At 45.2% G+C, this 18,569-nt stretch overlaps 1 protein-coding gene across 1 annotated transcript in view; it reads left to right on the plus strand.

Moving 5' to 3' along the window:
* arhgef6 (Rac/Cdc42 guanine nucleotide exchange factor (GEF) 6) overlaps positions 1 to 18,569 on the plus strand; it is a 78,885-nt gene that overhangs the window by 38,344 nt on the left and 21,972 nt on the right. The window contains exons 8-12 of the mRNA XM_084331363.1: positions 4,605 to 4,664; positions 6,086 to 6,232; positions 8,231 to 8,317; positions 9,736 to 9,826; positions 17,091 to 17,206. Coding sequence (XP_084187489.1) covers positions 4,605 to 4,664; positions 6,086 to 6,232; positions 8,231 to 8,317; positions 9,736 to 9,826; positions 17,091 to 17,206 — 501 coding nt within the window. The remainder of the gene's footprint in view (positions 1 to 4,604; positions 4,665 to 6,085; positions 6,233 to 8,230; positions 8,318 to 9,735; positions 9,827 to 17,090; positions 17,207 to 18,569) is intronic.

Genomic DNA, 18,569 nt, shown 5'->3' on the forward strand with positions numbered 1-18,569 from the left:
TAGCATGTAAGCTAACGTCAACAACAATGGCGTCGATACCTTTTCTAACAGGAGAGTGAGTGTGGGCGTCATAGATATCTATGGTGGGCGTCTCTACAGTGACGAAGCCTGAACCCTTCTCATTGGTTGAAAATGGCCTTCATGTTTGTACATCGCCATCTGTTGCTTTGACATTGTACTGCATGTATATATTACATCAACAGTGTTAAACCACTGTGAGCGGCCTGGAGTGGATTGGAGCGGAGGAGAACTCTCGCTCCGGACGTCGCGCCGACTCATTTTAAAACCCACTCCTCGCTCACGTCAAAACCGGCCGCTCCGCGCCCCGCGCCGCTCACGCTCCGATCCGCTCACATGCACTGTCTTGCGCTGACTCGTTAAGCCTTTCCCTACGCATATTCATTTCTGGAGCATTTCTTTATCCACTCTGGCATGATGGTGTATTGTACTCGCAAATCGCTTCCTGTTGAATTAATCGGTTGAGTGCAGCGCCGACTCTCTACTTACGAGGGGGGCGTACTAGCGTAGGTCAGTGGCCAATCAGAGCGCAAAACGGGAACCCGGAAACACGAACGCGTTGGTAAAAGCATAGACCCAGTTAGGACAGCCGAAAATCTTTCACCGTCGACTAAAGACGCACTTCTTCAACCATTATCTGGAAAAAAAGAGAAAAAATTATCAAACCCTAACTAACCTTACTGTCATGCACTTGTCCTAATAAACTAAACTACACTGTAGCACTCAACACTTTGAGGAACATTGTTACTCAGCTGATAGAGTTGTGCCCTTCCTGATGACTTGTTGTACAGAACTTGTAAGTCGCTTTGGATAAAACCGTTCAGCTAAATGTAAAATATACAGTAAGAATAAATATATATAAATATATATACGGTATATACAGCATTATTGTACATGCTATCATACAGAGTTCTGCTCTTCTGAGCTGTTTGTGTTCTCGCTTCGATGTTATTCTTCATACAATGTTTTTTTGTTTTATTTTTGTATTTTATTTTTTTATTATTTTTTAAACAAACATATAAACAAACATGACAACACACGATAAGATATACAAGCATTAATTGTCAGGGCACATCCAATGAGATCACATTTTAGTTAGTTGTCTTATATAAGATATACCCATAATACCTGTTATCTAAAAAAAAAACTACACACATATGCTCAGCTCGAACCCCCCCCTCCCGGACCCCACCTTGAGAAGTACCTCCACTATCCCTCGCACCTAACCAGACACTACCATTATAAGCTAGCTTTTATTCTCTCCACCACTTCTAACCACATTGACATTTTGGATTCATTGAGACCCAGAATTCTTGCTGTAGATATTTCTTGATAAATCACATCGAGATATGTAAGAAACCAAACTTTACGGCACATTTTTTCCGGTTGAAACCAGCGTGATGCGATCAGTTTTTTAGCTACTGTGATACCCGACAAAACCAATCTCTTTAGCTGTGGATTCACTGCAAACTCAAAAACATCATTCAATAATAATACCGAGGGGTGTACAGATATATTCCAAGATACGAGTTTTGATATTTGTTGGGTCACATCTTTCCAGAATATCTTAACTGGTGGGCAGTCCCAATACATGTGCATAAATGTCCCTTCGTCCCCATTTGCACATTGGGTGCATTTGGAATCTTGTTTAAGCCCCATTCTGTTCAGTCTTATAGGAGTCAAGTATGTCCTGTGAATATAGTTAAGATTGATTTGTTGATGATCCGGGTTCCTTGATGTAAGTCGGACATTTGCCCAGGCTCCTTGCCAATCAAAGTCATTTTCCAGGTCTGGTATATCCCTCCTCCAGACAGAGTCAAGTTGGAGGGTTTCATACGAGGACGTTAGTAATTGATGATAAAATTCTGAAACAAAACCTCTCGATGTCTCTCTTGCGTAGAAGAATTTGTGGTATCTGTGGTGTTCAACTGGTATGTCTAATGGAACACCGTGAGACTTCAAACATAGCTCTAACTGTTTGTGAAAAAGCCATGTGGACTTGGTGAGATTAAATTTTTTGCGTATTTCTTTATCACTACAAAAACCCTGTTTGTTAAAAACATCCCCTAATGAGTGTATGCCTTGCTCTTCCCATATAGGGAATCTTATAGGTCGTTTTCCAATTAAGAGTGCATTGTTATTGAATAAGGGAGTATGATTGTGCCAATTTTGTGGGTTAGGATTTTTTTTTTGTGATTCACGCCATATCCGGATCGCATGAGTAATTAAGGGGCCAAATTAAGTTCACAGTGCTTGATTGGTAGTTTAGTGTTGTAGCGGTGTCCACTTATAGTGCCTATAACCTTTACCGTTGGGCGCCAGACAGGTATAACCCCTGCCAATGAAGATAAAAATACCTTTTTGATTTGGTTAATTAGGCCTATAGCTCCGGCATAAGACTGTACCACATAAGACAAATAATAATAATAATTTTCATTAGACAAATAATATAATAATTTTCATTAGACAAATAATATAATAATTTGATTTATAGGTCTGGACTAATGGCCAAGATAATTACTAGGTGAGTTTGATAACAAAGAAACACTCAGGAGTCATGCCCAATTCAGTCCAAATGTCCATGTATTGGATATTAGTCAAAATCATAAGAAAAACTCTTAGAACACAAAACAATTCATTTACAGACCAGTTCGTTCACGCAGTTCAGTGCATTGGGTGAACAGGTATAGGCATTTGCCAATAGTTCCAAATGTCAAAGAGTTCGTGATGACCGCCACGCAACTGTGTGAATGAACGAAAAAATAGAAAGTCTCTAACGAGAATATGTGTGTGCGTGTGTGCGTGTGTGCGTGTGTGTGCGTGTGTGTGTGTGTGGGTGTGTGATGCGAGTGTAGGGGGAAAAGAGGGGCGTTGGACTTGGGCTGGAGGGGGTAGAGAGAGAGATGTTTGGCTGGGGCTGGAGGGGTAGAGAGAGAGGTTTGGCTTGGGCTGAAGGGGTAGAGAGAGAGAGATAGAGGCGCGTTTGGCCTCGGCTATGTGTCGCCGTCGTTAGGAAGCTTGGAGAGGGGAATGTTTGAGTCGGAGACGCTTGCGTCACAGCCTCGGAACAGGAGCGCAACCAACAGTGCAGCGTGTACTTTACCGCACCGAAGTCCGCGTTGGGTGAAGATGACCAGGTCGTGGACGTCCGGAGTCTCCGGACTATCCCCGTTTCTCATCCATCCCGTGTTAGGTAATGTTTACTGGCCGTTTTCAACTTCTCTAACTCCGGTTCACGTTCTCCTGCTCCTCACATCGGCTGCACGTCTTCTTTCAGGTAAACAACATTCAAACTCGCCGCTCTCACTTCCGCGTCATGACTTCGCACGTCTCCTGTCTCACGTCTCACCAGGCCAACCCCCCACCGTCTGACGTCTCACCTCTTATCCGCTATCAGATCCCAGATGAGCGCATCCGTAATTGACAGACATAAAGGGACAGGCGCACTTTTACCTGGCAGGTTAAAGCCGCTCTGTCACAGTGTATGCTATGTCCTTCAGTCTATGTGGGGCTACTATGTTTTCTTCTATTTTTCTCCAGGATGCTAATGCTTGGGAGTCAAACCATGTTGTCAATGGACTTAATGTGTACGCCTTAAAATATAGGAACAAATCTGGAAATGCCATACCACCATCTGCTTTATTTCTCTGTGCGGTGGATCTTTTTATACATGGTGGTTTGTTATTCCAAATAAATTTGTATGTGGAGGAGTGTAATCTTTTCCAGTAACCCTCTGGAGGGGGTAACGGTAGCATTGAACTGAAGAAGTTGATTTTAGGTAGTACATCCATCTTAACTATTGATATCCGTGCTTGTACTGTGTTTTTAAGTTTTGCCCACCTGACAAGGTCGTCTTTGATTTTGTTTTGGATTTTTGTGTAGTTGTGCTTCACCGTTTGTCTTATGGTAGGGAATATTTCCACTCCCAAGCATCTGAAATGTTTTACCATCGGTATCTGTCCTGGGAGGGTTGTATCTTTTTTTGCAGGGGTGTTAAGTGGAAGGAAAGCCGACTTCGGCCAATTTATCTTAAATCCCGATAAATCACCAAAGTCCTCAATCAACTTGAGCAGATGAGGCAATGTGGTGTTGGGGTTTTTGTTTTTGTTTTTTTGTTTTATATAGTTTATGTATGTAGAAGCGCCAGGTTGTCACAGATCATTTCGATCTAGGGGTGTAACGGTGCGACCTCACAACGATTAATTTCTATTACGATTATCAGGCAACGATTCAATGCATCATGAAATCTCTTCATTTCACCAAGATTCGATTCGATACATTTTCGCTACATTTTCTATCCGTTAATTCCCCAAAATAATTTGAATACACAAATGTGGCTGGGGGAACTGATTCACTCGGCATGAATGGACTATAGGTCAATAAAAACAATACACACAAAGAAAAAAATATATATAGAAAATGTCTTTTTTATTTCGATTAATTTCTATTATAATCGATTCTAACATTTTCAAATCGATGCAGTTGAATCGTCGCATTAGAATCGATGCATTTTGATTAATCAGTGCATCGTTCCGCCCCTATTTAGATCAAATCCAAAGTGAGCTGTTTTGTGTGTGTTTCTGCAGGAGGCTCACCCGGACTACAGTGACATCGTCAAGGCGACGGCAGCGTTTAAGAGCCTGGTGGTACGTATCAGTCTGACCGCAGCATCTAACCTCGTACCAGGCGGGCAGTGTAGCCGGTCTCTGCTCTCTGAGCGCCAGCCCTGGTGATATATTAGCCTTGTGCCCACAGCGGGTGCGTAACGTAGCCGTCGAGGAAAAGGTCGAGTTGGATTAAAGGAAAAAAGCAAAACACACTTGACTTGGTTTAACATAATTCTGAGACACTCTAGTTCCTACAATACGGCTCAAAGTTCTTAAAAGATACAGAGTGACTCACATTGGCATTCTGAGGAGCTAAGACAAAGGGATTGTGTGTGTGTGTGTGTCTCTCTGTGTGTGTGTGTGCGTCTGTGTGTGTGTCTCTGTGTGTGTGTGTCTCTCTGTGTGTGTGTCTCTCTGTGTGTGTGTCTCTCTGTGTGTGTCTGTGTCTCTGTGTGTGTGTGTGTGTGTCTCTCTGTGTGTGTGTCTCTGTGTGTGTGTGTGTGTGTCTGTGTCTCTCTGTGTGTGTCTGTGTCTCTGTGTGTGTGTGTCTCTGTGTGTGTGTGTGTCTCTGTGTGTGTGTGTCTCTGTGTGTGTGTGTGTGTCTGTGTCTCTCTGTGTGTGTGTGTCTCTCTGTGTGTGTGTGTGTGTGTGTCTGTGTCTCTCTGTGTGTGTCTGTGTCTCTGTGTGTGTGTCTCTCTGTGTGTGTGTGTGTGTGTCTGTGTCTCTCTGTGTGTGTCTGTGTCTGTGTGTGTGTCTCTGTGTGTGTGTGTGTGTCTGTGTCTCTCTGTGTGTGTCTGTGTCTCTGTGTGTGTGTGTCTCTGTGTGTGTGTGTGTCTCTGTGTGTGTGTGTCTCTCTGTGTGTGTGTGTCTCTCTGTGTGTGTCTGTGTGTGTGCGTCTGTCTCTGTCTGTGTGTGTGTCTGTGTGTGTGTCTCTGTGTGTGTCTGTGTGTGTGTGTCTGTGTGTGTGTGTCTCTGTGTGTGTGTCTGTGTGTGTGTGTGTGTCTCTCTCTGTGTCTGTGTGTGTGTGTGTCTCTCTGTGTGTGTGTGTCTCTGTGTGTGTGTCTCTGTGTCTCTCTGTCTGTGTGTGTCTCTCTGTGTCTGTGTGTGTCTGTGTGTGTGTGTCTGTGTTGTGTGTGTGTGTGTCTCTCTCTGTGTGTGTGTGTGTCTCTCTGTGTGTGTGTCTCTGTGTGTGTGTTTCTGTGTGTGTGTCTGTGTGTGTGTGTCTCTCTCTGTGTCTGTGTGTGTGTGTGTCTGTGTTGTGTGTGTGTCTCTCTGTGTGTGTGTGTGTGTGTCTCTCTGTGTGTGTGTCTCTGTGTGTGTCTCTCTGTGTGTGTGTCTCTCTGTGTCTCTGTGTGTGTGTCTCTATGTGTGTGTGTGTGTGTGTCTCTGTGTGTGTGTGTCTCTCTGTGTGTGTGTGTGTGTGTCTCTCTGTGTGTGTGTGTGTGTGTGTGTGTGTGCAGACCCAGTGTCAGGACCTCCGGAAGCGTAAGAACCTGGAGCTGCAGATCCAGCTGGAACCGGTCCGCGGCTGGGAGGGCGACGTGATGAAGAGCCTGGGCTCGGTGGCCTACATGTCCCAGGTCCACATGCAGAACGGGCCCGGCGAGGTGAGACAGTCATCAGGGGCTGGTCCTGAGAGTCAAGAGGTTTATTTTAGGGATGTCCGATATTATCGGCCGATATTTGTATTAAAATGTGATATCGGAAAATATCTGTATCTGTTTTCAAAAAAATATATATATATTTTTTTATTTTTATTTTTTTACATTTCTATAACCTTTATTTACCCAGGCAAGCAAGTAAGAACAAATTCTGATTTTATTTATTGTCAAAAGTATGCATAATGTTGTGTTAATTCCACAACAAGACAAATTATTCAGTTTTTTTGGGGGGGCGGGGGGGGGGGGGGGGGACGACGACCCTGCATATATCGGTATCGGTTGATATCGGTATCGGAAATTAAGAGTTGGACAATATCGGTAAAAAAGCCAATATCGAGCATCCCTAGTTTATTTGTCACATACACACCAGGGCACACAGTGAAATGCGGGTGGTCAATCATGCCCGCTTCGATTGTGCAATAATACTAATAATAAAATAGACATAAAAAGGGCATGATAAAATAGACACGCTAAATTCCTGAGATTGTTAGCTATTAGGGGTGTAAAGGTACACGTATCCGTACTGAACCGTTTCAGTACGGGACCTAAGGTGCAGTACGGCTGTGTACCGAACGAATACAACGGTACGTTAACGAACGCACGTGCAGATTTTTTTTTGCACGCATAATTGTATTAAGAAACTCCCCAAGTTCACCCATTCCCAAAATATAATTTGCGCAAAGGGTCGGGTGTTCGTTCAACCCACACACACACAACGAGTCGATTATTAATTTCAATATAGAATATTCGTTGACGGCCCTACAAGTACAATTAGTTACTGCACACTACATCCCTGAGTGGATCATGGAACTTTAGCCAAACTTTCCCCCACTGTACCGAAAACCCGTACCAAACCGTGACTTCAAAACCGAGGTACGTACCGAACCGTGGTTTTTGTGTACCGTTACACCACCTAGTAGGTAGTGGCGCTTGTGCGTGATGACCGTTTTATTTATTAGCTATGGATTTAAGGCACTGGGTCCTGTGTACACTACTATACAATACAGTTTTACTCCGTGTCCTTATGCTATACTTGCTATATCTAAACTATACTATACAAGAACCACATCGGTTCTTTCCTTTAAAGTGACCTTTTTTCCCCTTGTTCCTTTAAAGTGTCCTTTCCATTTTGTTTAATTAAAGTGACTGTTTGTGTGTGAGCGATCGCAGCGTGTGTGTGATCATGTGTGCTTGGAGAGTGTGTGGACTGTGGAGAGTTCATTGTTCTGATGGCCTGGGGGAAGAAGCTGAGGGGGGGGGGGGGGGGGGGGGCTGTGGTCCTATTATGGGATGCGTAATGTGGGGCACCGAATCCGGTACTTTTTTTTATTTTTTTTTTTACTTTATTTTTTAGCGTTTATCGCTTTTCTGGTCAAGCATGACCGACAGAAACAGGTTGAAATGGGATGTAGAGCAGGGGAAGACATTCTGAGAAATGACGGCGGGTCCGGGAATCGAACTCGTGTCCCCCAGATCCGTGACGAGCACGGTTTTCCCCGACGCAGAAATAGCGCCGAGATATGCGGTGAGCTACTGGAGCTCCCCCCCGAATCCGGTACTTTTTAGGGTATCGACCGAATCACGTCGGTACTACCGATACCGAGTACCGATTCACGTGAGATCCACCGGTGCCACATTTTGGTAATAGTAAAAATTCTTTAAAATAATAAAAATCGTTTTATACTTGTTATTTTGTAAAACATAATTTTATATTTAAAGATATGCGTGTGTGTATAATATATATATATAATCACATTGTTCTAAATAAATAATGATAATAAATTATTTGAAGTTTGGATTTTTTTTTTACAACTGAGGTAGGTAGATAAAAGTACAGAAAAAAGGTACCGTTGGGTACCGATATCGATTCACAGGTACCGGTACCGGTACCCAACCCCACTGCGTACCTCCTCCTCACCGGTGGATGTGATCTGTGTTCTGCAGGAGAAGGAGGAGCGCTACCTGATGCTGTTCCCCAGCGTGCTGGTGATGCTCTCCGCCAGCCCCAGGATGAGTGGCTTCATCTACCAGGTGACCCGTCCAGATCAGAACCCTGAGCCCGCTCTCTCTCTTCTCTTGTTGCCTATTGTCTGCACTTTGTGCTCATTGGTGCCTGTCTTTTCTGTTGTGAAGCACTTTGAGCTGCAGTTTCTGTATGAAAGGTGCTATACCATCTACCACTACTATCACCAACATCTAAGAAGGGAGATCCCCCTTGAACGGCCCTTCTAAGGTTTCTCTCCTCCACATTGCCTGTGGAGCATTTTTCCCTATTGTTAGGTTTTAGTGAGTTTTTCCTTACCTTCGCGTGGGGTATGTCTGGGAGTGCTTGCATTCTTTCATTTATTTGCATTCATCTAAAAATGTTTGGACCTTATGGTGTTCTTGTTCTGTTCTTGACTTATTGTTATGTTTTCTTCTTGACTTGTTTAAAGAAGACCTGTACGGCCCATGGGGACATTAACGTGTGTTGTCGGGCCCTATAAATAAATTTGATTTGATTTGATTTATACAAATAAAGTCTATTATTATTATTATCATATACTGTAACGTATATTATAACCGATAGATGGGGCACACAGACCCTCATCTGCACCTTTGTTTACACCGTTTATTTTTCTCACATTTATATATTCACAGTTTATTATATTGTTTACACTGTTTATTTTTTTTTCTTACTCCCTAATATTTTGTTAAAAATAAATGTGTATTTATTTAAAGGGGACATATCATGGAAAATGGGGGGGGGGTTTGCTTAGTATTTATATGAATTAAGTTTGAAATGTTATTTAGGCGCTGGGGTTGAAGTCTGATAAACTAGCTGCCTAAACAACCTGCTCTTGGTGATGTCTAGGGATGGGCACTGAACCCAACTGAATTAAGGGTATCGACCGAATCACGTCGGTACTACAGAGTACCGATTCACACGAGATCCGCCGGTGCCACATTTCGGTACTTTTTTTTAAGGCCGATGACGTCAACGGTTAGTTTACCGCGAACCCTACGAAGTGTGCCACACGTTCACACGCCCAACACACGCTGACATACTGTAGGGCTTGACTTGATTCAACAACAAAGCAGTCGGGGCGATGGCAAGCCGAAAACCATCGCAAGTGTTGTTACACTTTACAAAGCTAGATACAGACGACGCTCGCTGCAATATTATATATTATATACAGTATATATTAACATTGTTCTAAATAAATAATAATGATAATAAATTATTTGAATTTTTTTATTTATTTATTTGAATTCTTTTTTTCTTTAGGTAGGTAGATTATATTTTTAGAGATTAAAGTACCGAAAAAAAGGTACCGTTGGGGACCGGTATCGATTCACAGGTACCGGTTAACATGTGAAAGGTACCCAGCCCTTGGTGATTGGGTCCCTTTAGCGTTGCTCTGTGCAGCCAGGACCGGTTGGTAAACGTTTTGTCTTCGTGCCCTCAGGGAAGACTGTCTCTGACGGGCACCACGGTAACCACGGTAACCAGGCCGACGGAGGACGCGGAGAACGGACACTACGCCTTTGACATCACAGGTCTGAGGACCAATGGCCTTTCATCCACCACATACCCCTCCCCCACCACATACCCCTCCCCCACCACATACCCCTCCCCCACCACATGCCCCTCCCCCACCACATATTTAAATAGCATATTATTCTACCTCTGTGAGATGCTCTCTAAAACATAAAAAAAAATCTAAACGGTTTAGTGGCAAAACTAAATAAATAATAATTTTGTTACAGCAACTTCCTGTAATCACTTGACCCGCTATAATCCATTATAATCCATCATGGAAAATGACCTTTTGAGCCTCGGAGAGGATTGTAAATAGCAGCGTGAGAACGAGAGGATTGTAAATAACCGAGAACGAGAGCATTGTAAATAACAGAACGAGAGGATTGTAAATAACAGCGTGAGAACGAGAGGATTGAGAGAGCAGTCAGGACAGACAGCTGAAACCACCACAGTCAGGACAGACAGCTGAAACCACCACAGTCAGGACAGACAGCTGAAACCACCACAGTCAGGACAGACAGCTGAAACCACCGCAGTCAGGACAGACAGCTGAAACCACCACAGTCAGGACAGCTGAAACCATCACAGTCAGGACAGACAGCTGAAACCACCACAGTCAGGACAGACAGCTGAAACCACCACAGTCAGGACAGACAGCTGAAACCACCACAGTCAGGACAGACAGCTGAAACCATCACAGTCAGGACAGACAGCTGAAACCACCACAGTCAGGACAGACAGCTGAAACCATCACAGTCAGGACAGCTGAAACCATCACAGTCAGGACAGCTGAAACCATCACAGTCAGGACAGACAGCTGAAACCATCACAGTCAGGACAGACAGCTGAAACCATCACAGTCAGGACAGACAGCTGAAACCACCACAGTCAGGACAGACGGCTAAAACCACCACAGTCAGGACAGACAGCTGAAACCACAACAGTCAGGACAGACAGCTGAAACCACCACAGTCAGGACAGCTGAAACCATCACAGTCAGGACAGACAGCTGAAACCATCACAGTCAGGACTAGGGATGGGAATTGATAGGATTTTATCGATACGATTCCATTATCGATTCTGCTTATCGATTCGATTCTTTATCGATTCCCTTATCGATACCTGATCAATTTATAATTTAAATAAATAAATTGAAAATGCAACAGAACTACATTTAGTCATTTAGCTGACGCTTTTATCCAAAGCGACTTACAAGTTCTGTACGACAAGCCATCAGGAAGGGCACAACTCTATCAGCTGAGCAACAATGTTCATCAAAGTGTTGAGTGCTAAAGTGTAGGTTAGTTTATTAGGACAAGTGCATGACAGTACGGTTAGTTAGGGTTAGATATATTTTTTTTTATTCAGATAATGGTTGAAGAAGTGCGTCTTTAGTCGACGGCGAAAGATTGGATGGGTTTCGGCTGTCCTAACTGGGGTGGGTAGTTCATTCCACCATTGTGGGGCAAGGACTGAGAATAGGCGACTTCTCTTTGATGACCCTCCCGGAGCTCGGATAGGAGTAGGTCTGAGGCGGCCAGAAGATGCAGAGCGTAGGGGTCTAAGCTGGTTAGAATAACATGCAACTTGACATTTCTGATTGTCATTTATTGTTGAGCCCCCATGTCAGAAAAATACAAAAACTGTAAAAAATAAAACATTAACTATAGCCTACACTTAAATAAAATAATGTATTTGAGATTCTCTTAAAATGTATTTATTTTTTTATTCTTAAACTAATTTAATCTATTGAATAACAGGTTGTTATTCCTCTGACTTCTGTCTCTCACTCACACACTCTCTCTCTCACACACACACACACACACACACACACACACACACACACACACACACACACACACACACACAGAGAGAGAGAGCTCCCCGGGCCCCTGTCCTATAAGGTATTGGCTTGTGTTGCTACACGGACACATTTGTATGTTGCACCACTGTACTTCCTGGCTTACAGTCTTGTAAACAAACATTCCGTCTCTCATTATATGTGAACTAAAGAGTACAAGGTTTACACAACAGCCCCCACCTGCTGTTTTATTGTATTTGTACCTGTACTATCCGCTGTCAGCTGTTTATCTCTCTTTGTGAGCTTGATTAAATAGCGTTAGCTCACGTTAGCTCCGCGGCTAATTTTAGCTCAGCCTGATCTAAATCAATGACTAGGTTCTAAAGCATTCAAGTAGTTTTCACTGCACATAGAAGTAGCCAAACAGCAGGAGCATTTCGGGAGCATATTACCAAAACCCAGGCAATTTCGAGCCATTAAGGAATCAAATAGAGTCTGCCATGGCTACATGCTAACGGCTAACATTATTGCGCAACTGTAGGCAGCGATAAGGGAATCGAAAGTCACGGGAGCCACACGGTTCCAGGCATCGGCCAATTAGGAACCGGTTCCCAACGGGAACCGGTTTTCGATTCCCATCCCTAGTCAGGACAGACAGCTGAAACCATCACAGTCAGGACAGACAGCTGAAACCATCACAGTCAGGACAGACAGCTGAAACCATCACAGTCAGGACAGACAGCTGAAACCATCACAGTCAGGACAGACAGCTGAAACCATCACAGTCAGGACAGACAGCTGAAACCATCACAGTCAGGCCAGCTGAAACCATCACAGTCAGGACAGACAGCTGAAACCATCACAGTCAGGACAGACAGCTGAAACCATCACAGTCAGGACAGACAGCTGAAACCACCGCAGTCAGGACAGACAGCTGAAACCACCACAGTCAGGACAGACAGCTGAAACCATCACAGTCAGGACAGACAGCTGAAACCATCACAGTCAGGACAGACAGCTGAAACCATCACAGTCAGGACAGACAGCTGAAACCACCACAGTCAGGACAGACAGCTGAAACCATCACAGTCAGGACAGACAGCTGAAACCACCTCACTCAGGACAGACAGCTGAAACCATCACAGTCAGGACAGACAGCTGAAACCATCACAGTCAGGACAGTCTACAGGCCGCCAGATCATAGTGGCTTTTATGATACACTGGATGGGTGTTTAGCTGGAGTTGAGGATGTAGACAAAATTCTTATTGGAGACTGGAACACGGATATGCAACGAAAAGATGCACCCGTCTTCAAGGCCTTCAGTAGGTTTTGTGATCTGCATGGCCTCAGCCAGCTAATCACCCAACCCACACGTGTATGTGAATCAACTCAGACTACCATTGACCTCATTCTGACCTCCGACAAGTCCAAGATCTCAAATAAAGGGGTTATAGCATGTGGGTTAAGTGATCATTATATGATATTCTGTACCCGAAAAAAACTAAAACAAAAGGCTGGCTGCCACAAAACAGTCACATCTAGAGACCTCAAAACCTACTCTAGCGAGGCCTTCAACCTTGAACTGGAGAGTCTGGACTGGTCAGATGAACTCAATGGTACACTGGTTGACGAAACATGGCTTGGTTTCAAAACCAAATTCTCAGCAATACTAAACGACATGGCCCCCCTAAGAACCACCAGGGTAAAAAATCGCGCTGAGCCGTGGATGCACTCCGAAATACTGGCCGCTATGAAAACCAGAGACAAAAAATGCTCTGAGTTTCGTAAAAGTCAGTCAAAGCTTACTAAAAGCACGAGCAGTGAACTCCAAGCCCACGTGACTGAACTCAAACTAGAAAGAAACAGACTAAGAAACGACGTAAACTCCATGATCAAAACTGCAAAAAAGAATTTCATCAATGACAAAACTGAGGAAAACAAAAACAAACCACGTGAACTTTGGAAATTACTCAATAATCAACTAGGATGCAGTAAAAAACTTAAAACCAGATTCTCAAACATAAACATAAAAACGGACAACACGCTCATCACAGACAAGCTGGATGTAGCCAATTACTTAAACATTTTCTTCACAAACATAGCCACAACACTGGTAAACAAACTACCCTCCCACTCAGGGCTTTATGGGGTAGAACACATAGTAGCTTACTACAAAAACCTAGGGGTCCGCAAGGACGACTTCAAGCTGGAAATGGTAACAACAGATGAGGTACTCAATAAACTGAGCGCCCTCCAACCTAACAAGGCCACTGGCCATGACAACATCCCCTCCAAATTCCTCAGAGACTCAGCAGCCGCCATCACACCAATCATCACACACATAATAAACCTCTCCATAAAACAGGGACACGTCCCCAAGGACTTCAAAATTGCGAGGGTGACCCCTCTGCACAAAAAGGGCAGCAAATTAGACCCAGGCAACTACCGCCCTGTTTCTATTCTCACCTCCATCTCGAAAGTCATGGAAAAAATAGTCTACGAACAGGTCGAAAAGTACCTAGCGGAAAAAAATCTAATCTACGAATTCCAATCTGGCTTCAGAACATCCCACTCCACTGACACATGCCTTCTCTATTTGAATGACCACATCAAACAAGAGGTGGACGCAGGCAAATACTGCGGCATGGTCATGCTGGACCTACAAAAGGCCTTTGACACGGTCAATCACTCCATTCTGATTGACAAGCTAAAAGCAATTGGTTTTGATAGTCTATCAGTGAGCTGGATGCAATCCTACCTTGAGGGGAGGGAACAGATGGTGGAGGTAAACGGTACCCTATCCCCCCCCCTCACAGTGAGCTGTGGTGTTCCACAAGGAAGCATACTAGGACCGCTACTGTTCCTAATTTATGCAAATGACATGTCGTCAGCTTGTGACTGCAACTTGTTCCTGTTTGCGGACGACTCAGCCCTGCTGGTCTCTGACAAGAACAAGTTACAGGTTGAAAAAACCCTCAGCTCGGAACTAGGCAGAATCTGCATATGGCTCGCTGATAACAAACTATCATTACACATGGGCAAAACAGAGTCCATTCTCTTCGGTTCAAATAACAAACTCAGCAAGACCGACGGCTTCTCAGTTACAGTGGGTGACAATATTGTCACAAGGAAAGATGAAATTACCTACCTGGGTTCCATCCTAGAGGCTAATCTCTCCTGTGACAAAATGGCATCCAATGTAATAAAAAAAGTCAACCAACGAACTCGATTCTTGTACCGGATCTCCTCTCTGGTAAACAAGAACACCCTGAAGACTCTGGCAGGAGCACTCATTCAGGGGTACTATGACTATGCTTGCACCTCATGGTACCAAAGCACCTCAAAGGCGCTAAAAACAAAATTACAAACATCTCAAAACAAACTGGTCAGACTACTGCTTGACCTTACTCCTAGAACCCACCTCACCCCTGCCCACTTTGACAACCTAGGATGGCTTAGAGTAGACGACAGAGTACAACAACTTGCAATGGGCCTGGTCTACAAGATACACTACACGACCAAGGTACCCATGTACATGTCAAAATACTTCCCAAAGGTCAGTGAATACCACGATCACAACACCAGAGGGAGCTCCACAAATCATGTTAAACCCAGATTCGGCTCAAATAAGGGACTAAACACGTTTCGCAATTATGCCACATCAATGTGGAACGCCCTACCCAAAGCTGTAAAGGAATGTGGATCACTACCCACTTTCAAAACCTCTCTCAAGGGACACCTACGGGAGACTGCAATTCAACACTGGCCCCTGTAAATATCCTAACCCAACCCCCTCCAATGTACAGTCATTTACCTAGTATGGTTTTGTCAATAGTTCAATGTACAATTGTGTTTGTTTGTACAGTGTCTCCTCCCCCCCCCCTCAATGTACAGTGTTACTTGTTTATACAGTGTGCCCCCCGCCCCCCCCCCCCCCCAACCACCTCCAATGTAAATTACCCAGTATGGTTGTCAATATCCCAATGTACCCAACCCCCCCCACCCAACCTCCTCCAATGTACAGTTTCTACGTCAAATGTATATACTCCCTTTTCTTGACTCCTTCTGTATCACAAACAGTACTGTATTTGCAAATCTGGTATGTCATAAATGTATAGATGTAGCAGTACTGACTATCTGTATGTCATGTATGTCATATATGTCTATATGAATTGAAAATGGGGGACCCTGATGGAAACAAGACAAACGTCTTTCTCAGGTCTGCATCCCCTTAACAATTGTATGTATTGAGCCGTACTGTATTGTACCCATTCTGCAATCTGTTAAATAAAGTTTTCATTCATTCATTAATTCACAGACAGCTGAAACCACCACAGTCAGGACAGACAGCTGAAACCACCACAGTCAGGACAGCTGAAACCATCACAGTCAGGACAGACAGCTGAAACCATCACAGTCAGGACAGACAGCTGAAACCATCACAGTCAGGACAGACAGCTGAAACCATCACAGTCAGGACAGACAGCTGAAACCATCACAGTCAGGACAGACAGCTGAAACCATCACAGTCAGGACAGACAGCTGAAACCATCACAGTCAGGACAGACAGCTGAAACCATCACAGTCAGGACAGACAGCTGAAACCATCACAGTCAGGACAGACAGCTGAAACCACCACAGTCAGGACAGACAGCTGAAACCATCACAGTCAGGACAGACAGCTGAAACCATCACAGTCAGGACAGACAGCTGAAACCATCACAGTCAGGACAGACAGCTGAAACCATCACAGTCAGGACAGACAGCTGAAACCATCACAGTCAGGACAGACAGCTGAAACCATCACAGTCAGGACAGACAGCTGAAACCATCACAGTCAGGACAGACAGCTGAAACCATCACAGTCAGGACAGACAGCTGAAACCCACCCAATTGTCGACTAAAATCACACCCCTTCAATCAATATCTAATGTACTATTATGTACCTTACTAAATCTATTATGTACCTTACTACTATGCCATTATACTAATACCTATCATGCTAATATGTCTACTATAATATGTTATACAGAGTGTAATTTGCCTAAAGACAACTTTTAGATTAATAACTTTAGAGAACTTTTAGATTGTTTTAACTTCTGGGATTTTTAGACAGATTTTTTTATACGAATACATTTTTGTTTACTGTTTTTCGACGGCTGTCATCACCTACCTGCTGTTTTCACCTCCAATAAGTGCATTGGGTCTCCTGAAAGGCGCTATATAAATTTAAGATATTATTATTATTATTATTATTTGACGAACAATGCCACTGATCCTTAGCAGCTGGAGTTGTACCCTTCCTGCTGACTTGTTGTTGCTTTGGATAAAAGCGTTCAGCTAAATGACTAAATGTGTGTGTGTGTGTGTGTGTGTGTGTGTGTGTGCGCGTGTGTGCGTGTGTGCATGTGCGCGTGTGCGTATGTGTGTGTGTGTGTGTGTGTGTGTGTGTGTGTGTGTGTGTGTGTGTGTGTTGCAGGGGGCACGGTTGACCGCGTCACCGTGTCCTGCAGTACCTCCCAGGACCTGCAGGAGTGGCTGGAGCACCTACAGCCCTTTATCAAAGGAGGAAGCCCTGTGGGCACCATCTTAAAGGTGACGGCAGGGGGCAGCGCTCCAGTAGCACAGCAGGGGGCGCTCCAGTAGCACAGCAGGGGACGCTCCAGTAGCACAGCAGGGGGCGCTCCAGTAGCACAGCAGGGGGCGCTCCAGTAGCACAGCAGGGGGCGCTCCAGTAGCACAGCAGGGGGCGCTCCAGTAGCACAGCAGCGGGCGCTCCAGTAGCACAGCAGGGGGCGATCCAGTAGCACAGCAGGGGGCGCTCCAGTAGCACAGCAGGGGGCGCTCCAGTAGCACAGCAGCGGGCGCTCCAGTAGCACAGCAGGGGGCGCTCCAGTAGCACAGCAGGGGGCGCTCCAGTAGCACAGCAGCGGGCGCTCCAGTAGCACAGCAGGGGGCGCTCCAGTAGCACAGCAGGGGGTGCTCCAGTAGCACAGCAGGGGGCGCTCCAGTAGCACAGCAGCGGGCGCTCCAGTAGCACAGCAGGGGGTGCTCCAGTAGCACAGCAGGGGGTGCTCCAGTAGCACAGCAGGGGGCGCTCCAGTAGCACACCACATAGCGCGCTGAGTCGCGAAGCGGTCGTCCCGGGTTCGTTTCCCCGTCCCGGCGACCATCTGCCGCATGTCTTCCCCGCCTCTCCTCCCGTTCTCCCTCTCTCCCTCTGTCGGTCCTGCGTGGCCAGAAAAAAGCTGTAAAACGCTAATAAAGATAATTTAAAGGTGAGGAGGACAAACATTCACCTACACACTGTCTTAACACTTTGTGCGCCGACCCCGAGATTTCTCGGGTTATCTCGCCAGCGGTTGAGGAGCGCCAAAACCCGAAATCTCTCCCCGAGCCTCTGACCTCTAACTCTCTCACTTCCTGTCTCTCTCCCCAGCCTCTGACCTCTAACTCTCTCACTTCCTGTTTCTCTCCCCAGCCTCTGACCTCTAACTCTCTCACTTCCTGTCTCTCTCCCCAGCCTCTGACCTCTAACTCTCTCACTTCCTGTCTCTCTCCCAGCCTCTGACCTCTAACTCTCTCACTTCCTGTCTCTCTCCCCAGCCTCTGACCTCTAACTCTCTCACTTCCTGTCTCTCTCCCCAGCCTCTGACCTCTAACTCTCTCACTTCCTGTTTCTCTCCCCAGCCTCTGACCTCTAACTCTCTCACTTCCTGTCTCTCTCCCCAGCCTCTGACCTCTAACTCTCTCACTTCCTGTCTCTCTCCCAGCCTCTGACCTCTAACCCTCTCACTTCCTGTCTCTCTCCCCAGCCTCTGACCTCTAACTCTCTCACTTCCTGTTTCTCTCCCCAGCCTCTGACCTCTAACTCTCTCACTTCCTGTCTCTCTCCCCAGCCTCTGACCTCTAACCCTCTCACTTCCTGTCTCTCTCCCTCTGACCTCTAACCCTCTCA

This window comes from Notolepis coatsorum, assembly GCF_963971535.1.
Source record: "Notolepis coatsorum genome assembly, chromosome: 16".
NCBI lineage: Eukaryota > Metazoa > Chordata > Actinopteri > Aulopiformes > Paralepididae > Notolepis > Notolepis coatsorum.